General features: G+C 33.0%; 1 protein-coding gene across 6 annotated transcripts in view; it reads left to right on the top strand.

Annotated features, from left to right (window-relative positions):
- Nucleotides 1-6483, top strand: part of Ptbp2 (polypyrimidine tract binding protein 2) — a 71543-nt gene that overhangs the window by 16326 nt on the left and 48734 nt on the right. For all 6 annotated transcript variants that reach the window (XM_048814401.1, XM_048814400.1, XM_048814403.1 and 3 more), the window contains one exon: nucleotides 2813-2888. In XM_048814401.1, the coding sequence (XP_048670358.1) occupies nucleotides 2867-2888 (22 nt within the window). In that variant the 5' untranslated portion in view covers nucleotides 2813-2866. The remainder of the gene's footprint in view (nucleotides 1-2812; nucleotides 2889-6483) is intronic.

Here is a 6483-nt window from a genome sequence, read left to right as displayed (position 1 = left end):
TTTTTTTTTTTTTTTTTTTTTTTTAAATATCTGGTGACACTGGGCTCTCTGTCAGCAACCTATAATCCCAGTGAGGCCCTAAGCAACAAAGCAAGACCCTGTCTCAAAATTACAAATAATTTTAAAAAAGGTCTGAGGATGTGGCTCAGTAGTTACGAGCCCTAGGTTTAATCCCTGGTACCAAAAACAAAACAAAACAAAACAAAAACTGATCTGCAATTTCATTGATTAATGGAAGGGCTGACTTTATTTGCTCTGTGTAAGATACCTCCTATGGTTGGAGGCCACCCTTTCTTTGTTTATGGTTAACATGTTTTCATTTCTTTGACCCAAGAAAAAAGGCCTTTCTAAAATACATTTATTCTCCTTTATCCATGGTTTCACTTTCTGTGTAGTTTCATTTACCTTCAGTTAGCCTCAGTTTGAAAATATTAAATGAATATTCCAGAAATAATCCATCAGTTTTAAATTGTGTGCTATTCTGAGCAGTGTGATAAAATCTCATGCTGCTTCATCTTGCCTGGGAACATGAATCATCCCTTTGTCTAGCCTATCCTCATTGTATATATTGCTCACCCATTAGTCCCTTAGTAACCAGCTTAGATGACAGATATCAGATGGACTGTTGTGGCATCACAGTGCTTGGGTTCAAGTAACTCTTATTTTACTTAATAATGGCTTCACAGTGCAAGAGTAGTGATGCAAAGGAAGCACTAGAGCATAAAGCTTGTAAGGACAGACTAACTGGTACCATGTGGCAGTGCTGTAGCACAAATAGGAAAAATCATAATATATGCAGGGTTCAGTACTGCCTGAAATTTCAGACATCCACTGGAGGTATCGGAACACTCCCCTTCCCTCAAATAAGGGGTACTGAAATATATACCAGGTTTTAATGATAATATTCCTTCACTATTTGTATTTTTCAGCTTTCTGATAACTGTGTATCAAATGCCTGAGGTAAATTAACTTAAAAATAAAAGATTTATTTTGGCTTACAGTTTTAGACATTTCAGAACATGACCAATTGATCCCCTTGGTTTGGGTCTGCGGTGATACAGTATATCATAGCAGGAGTACACAGTGGTAGTGGTCCATTCATCTCATGACTGGAAATTGAATGAGAGGAAGAAAAAGAATCTGGAGTCCTGGTATCCCCTTCAAGAGCATGTTCATAATGACCAGAATACCTCTCATTAGTCCCCATCTTCTAAAGGTTCAGCCACCTTCTAATAGTGCCATAGGCTGGGACCAAGTCTTTACTACAAGGGCCTTAGCGGGACAGTTATCCAAACCATAGCATTATCTGTGTGGACCTTGTCTATGGTTGATTCTTGGGAATGTTTAAGTGAACACTACTGATGGGGGTCAGGCATTTTTCCTGGTAATCACTGTGTGTGTATTATCATATTTAATTCTAAGGGCTCTGATGTAGATGTTGTAAATGAAGAATTTAAGGCTTAGCATGATTAACAGAGTTACATAGTTAATAAGTGGAACCTAAGGTCCAGAGTTGATTTTTTTAACACTATGTTGAATACTTGTCATGAAAACGTAAAGAAATATAGGCAGCATTTTTAAATTTTTGGTAATGAACCAGGCTGCATAAAGAAATAAAACAAAGAAATATATGTAACATTTTAAAATTTTTGGTAATATAACCATATTTTATTACAATATGAATATATGTTCAATATGAATATATGCTTATAAAATATTTTTATCTTTGTAGCAGAAACACCTAGAGATTTTGTTATATTTGGGTTGCTGGGTCCCACCCTCAGAGTTTATTTAGTAGGTCTGGATTAGACTTGGGATATACACATTGCCAGGAAGCTTCTGAGTCTACTGCTGGTCTTAGGGACCATACTTTGAAAATTTCTATCCTATCTATTTCTGCTCATCATGTTCTTGTAGATACTAACTATAACTATGCCATGACAGATCTTCCATACCTTGATTAGAAATTAGAGTTGGTATAAAGATGGCATTAATGTGGCCTGAAATCATATTTTTATTTTTCTCCTACTTGTCTTTTTATGAGCAATTTGAGGCTATGTAGAAGGTTTTGAAAACATTTAAGAAACATGATTTAAGTATTTTTTTTAAACATTTTTATATCCTGATACAGCTTATGAGTTTAAATACAAATTTGCAGAAATTTCTGGGTTAGTTTGATTTTCTTTTTGAACTTTTAAAAATGCTTTAATAAATTATCTTTTAAACATTTTTTTTTCATTATCACGGTACCATTCAGCTTCTTTATGCTGATTATTTAAATCAGCCAGTATTTAGTTATTATTAATACCCTTGTGTGTAATATACACATACTTAAAATAGGCACAACAGTTGATTTAACTATTTTAAATATTCTGTTCATGCATGTTTCTGTAAATGCAAGGATTTTCAAAATAGTTAAAACATTGCTGGCAGTTTCTGAACATAAAAATGTATAACCTTTTCATTAAAGGATTTAAGAACATGATTCAGTTTCTTTTTAATTTTCACAGAAAGAAATTTCTTATTTCAAAGATTTTGCTTTTGTTTTCAGTGTTTTAGTCATGATGTTTATACGTAAGTATTTATTTTGCTGTTGAAGATTATGTTCAGAAGACTAGATGTGTGAATAGAGGGATGAAGTTAATTTTTAATTTTTTAAAAGGGATTAAAAATTTTAAACTATTGCCATAGTGTAATATTTGTAATATTTTTAAAGTGAATATTTGAAGAATTGCAGGTAAGTGATATTTTCATATTAATATTTTAAAATTTAAAGATGTCTCATGTTAATTTTTTTTGTTTGTTTTTATAGAGAGGATCTGACGAACTACTCTCAGGCAGTGTTCTGAGTAGTCCAAACTCTAATATGAGTGGCATGGTTGTTACAGGTAACTGTTATTCTCTTAATAAGCCTGTCATTTACTATTTTATGGAGTAGAATGTTAAAACTAATATTTACTCTGTACTCTTAGTCTTTATTTTTAAATGCTGTGTTAAAACATTTTAAAGGAAATTTTATTGGAGTATTTATGTTCTTTTAATTTTTAAATGCCTTATTGAAATGTTTTAGAGAAAATTTTATTAGAGTATTTATGTTTCAAGTCAGAAATTCTGAAGTTGGTGACTTTATGGGCAAGTAACTTTAAGTCTTTTTTAAAAATTAAGTCTCCTTTTTCCCTGTGGTCCTGGAACTTAAACATAAGTCCTTGCACATGCTAGGCAAGCATTCTACCACATAGTCATACCTAAAGTCTTAAATAAATTTATTGGTTTTGATTATATCATGATTTAATTTTTTTAAAATTTAAATTTACATATAGTAATTTAAATATGTACTGTATGTAATTAGATTAGGGAATTAACCTTTCTATCATTCCAGACATTATTACATCGTTTATCATTTCAATGTGTTGAGATTACCTTGAAATCCTTGATTATTTATTTATTATTTATTGAGATGAGGTCTTGTTATGTTGCCCATGTTATCCTAGAACGCAGTAGCCTTCAGTGATCCTCCGTCCTGCCTCAGCTTCTCAGACTCCTGAATAGCTGGGATTAAAGACATTGTCACTGCTCCTGGTTCTTGATTGCTTTTTTTTTTTAAACCACCAACGTATAACCATTCCTCTTTCCTGTTATAATCTCAGATGCCCCTTTTATATTCTTCTTGTATTTTTATTTTTTTTGTTTGTGTCATCTGTTTTGAAGTATTTCTTCTTTATTCCATGAATCCTAAAGCCTAAAGTATAAGTAAAGACCAAACAATTAAGGTACATCATTTTCTTTTTGTGGCATCATCCTTTTTTTATTTGCTGTGCCAATATTTTAATTCTTTGAATTGATTTTCCTTAGGTTATCTAGTTGGAAATTTAACATGATTTACTTAGTCTTGTTTTTCCTGAATTCTGTATATCTGAAATAATATTGTTTTTTAATGTCCATCTGTAAATAAATTTGAGACCTTAGTTTTATGGCTAAAAGACCAAATTTTTAATCTATTATTGAATGAATTTATTCTATAGCCCTATATCTCACTTTGTATACCTAAAAGCAAAGTTTCTTTCTTTTTTTTTTTTTTTTCTGTATTCTTTCCTGAATTAGTTTCTTAAGGAACTAATTACATTATGCAGTAACATTTTAATTTCCTTCAGGTAGCCTGTATATATGTATACCTTGACATATACATGCCCATTCCTGACAGTTCAGGTTACTAAAAGTTATAATGAAATACTGATTCAAATATAGATATAGTGGTATGAAGATGAATTTGTCAATACATATTTTTACTAATTTTTCTGTGCAGTGATTACACAGCAAAACCACAAGGCCATGGTTTTGTTAACCAAAGTGTCATGTGCAGATAATTGAAAATCAAGTTTCAATTGTCTGTAACTCTTGCTTTGTCTTTTTTTTTGACACAATACATAATACTGTTTGAATGGTTTTATTTATTTATTTATTTTAGTTGTCAGTGGACCTTTATTTAATTTATTTATATGCAGAGATTTGGACCCAGGCCCTCACACATGCCAGGCAAGTGCTCTACCACTGAGCCACAACCCCAGCCCCTCTGTTTGAATGTTTTAAAAGTTAATATTCAGGATCATGAGAGAGTAAATGATAGCAGCCTTGGCCTCTTTATTTCTAGTGTACCCCCCAAACCAAAAGCTGTGTAACAGAATAAAACACGTAGGACAGCTGCTGTCTGGAATTGATGAACAGAAGTACAAGATCACTATCTTGAGTGAAAGGATACACATGAGGAGAATCTCTTAACTTTCAACTTTGGAGTACCTTTCTGCTTTAGCACAGGGAAATAGAGCCTGAGTATAGCACAGAGGTCTCACTGAAGAGACTGAGATTGGAATTTAGAGGAGCTCAAACATCTGAGATTTGTGGGAAAGCGTTCTGAAGAAAAGAAATTGTTAAGAGGTTTAAGTATTGGGCAGTGGGCAGAATTTGGTTAGGAGTTCACTTCATTTATAATTTTGGATTATGGCTAGGTTTTATATGTGCGGGCTGAGACTTCACTAAGTCTATCAGAAATTGCCTGCTATAGGCCTGGCAGCTGCATGGTGATTCTGTAGGTTGAACAGTGCTCAGAAACATTGGCGTTTTGGAAAGTTAGAATGCAGATACCTTGCAGAGTATCTTAAGCACCCACTTTAGAATACAGAAAGCCCATGACATAAGAGAATCATATTCTAGGAAGTGCCACGCATCAAAGAAACTTGAAAGTCTAATCTGACAGGATGTGAAGGATTCATCAGTAATTTAATTGCCTGCCAAAATAAAACAGCAGTCTTTATGGAAGACAACAAGATTCAGGCTTACAACTGTTGTCCATTGGTAGCATGCCATCAAAAAATACAAGTTGTACTTGAGTGTGGTGGCACTCGCCTGTCATCCTAGCGACTCAGGAGGCTGAGGCAGGAGGATCGCAAATTCAGAGAGAACCTCAGTGAGCTAAACAACTCAGTGAAACTCTGTCTCTAAATAAAATACAAAAAATAGGGCTGGGGATGTGACTCAGTAGTCAGGTGCTCCACAGTTCAATCCCTGGTACTGCCCCACCTCCACCCCCCAAAATACAAGTTGTGAAAAAGCAGAAAAGCAAAACCCATAAACCAGAGAAGAAACATTCAATAGGAGCAGATTCTTATAATGACCTAATTATTAGAATTAGCAGACAAGGACTCTAAATATTTTCAAACTATAAAGGAAAAATTTGACATAATGAGTGAACAGATGGAGTAATGTGTTGAGAACTATAAAGAAAGCATATAAAAAAAGTCTGATGGAAAACTAGAAAATTTACTGGTTAGGATTAATAGAATGGAGACAACAGAAGAAAGGTTGGAACTTGAATTCTGATGGATATAATTCATTCAGTGTTCACCCAAAGAAGACAAAATATACCTGTGGGACATTCATGCAGTCTTAACATTTATATAATTGGAATTCCAGAGAATAAACAGACAAAATAGGCCAAAAAAAAAAAAATGTGTCTTTTGCGTATATGTGTGTATATTGTGTTCAGAAAATGGGGCAAAAAATGTATTCTATAAAAAGTATATTTTATATATGTGTGCATGGAACTAGAATGACCAAAAACTTGTAAAATATTAGAAGAAATATCAACAACATAGTTCTAAGAAACTCAGTAAACCTCACATGTAGATGTATGCTTAGATACATAATATTGAAAACTAAGTATTATAATAGTTATAATATTAATAACTAATCATAAAGAATAACTCTTAAAAACAGCTAGGAAAAAGACATTTAACAGGAAATCAACACCTGTACTAAAATAACAGCTCACATCTTTAGACTGTGTGGCATTGTAGAGCTGCAGGAAGGTAGAGAGGAGTATTGATAATGGTAAAGATGTTAGAAAACAAAACCCGGTCTCAATTTTGTTGAAATTCCATGTACTGTCTCTTAAAAATAACAAAAGAAGTATAGATAGCGAAAAGCTAT

The sequence above is a fragment of the Marmota marmota genome, unplaced genomic scaffold (genome assembly GCF_001458135.2).
Source record: "Marmota marmota marmota unplaced genomic scaffold, marMar, whole genome shotgun sequence".
Lineage (NCBI taxonomy): Eukaryota > Metazoa > Chordata > Mammalia > Rodentia > Sciuridae > Marmota > Marmota marmota.
Note: the sequence above shows the minus strand (reverse complement) of the source record. Positions and strands in the feature narration are given on the sequence as shown.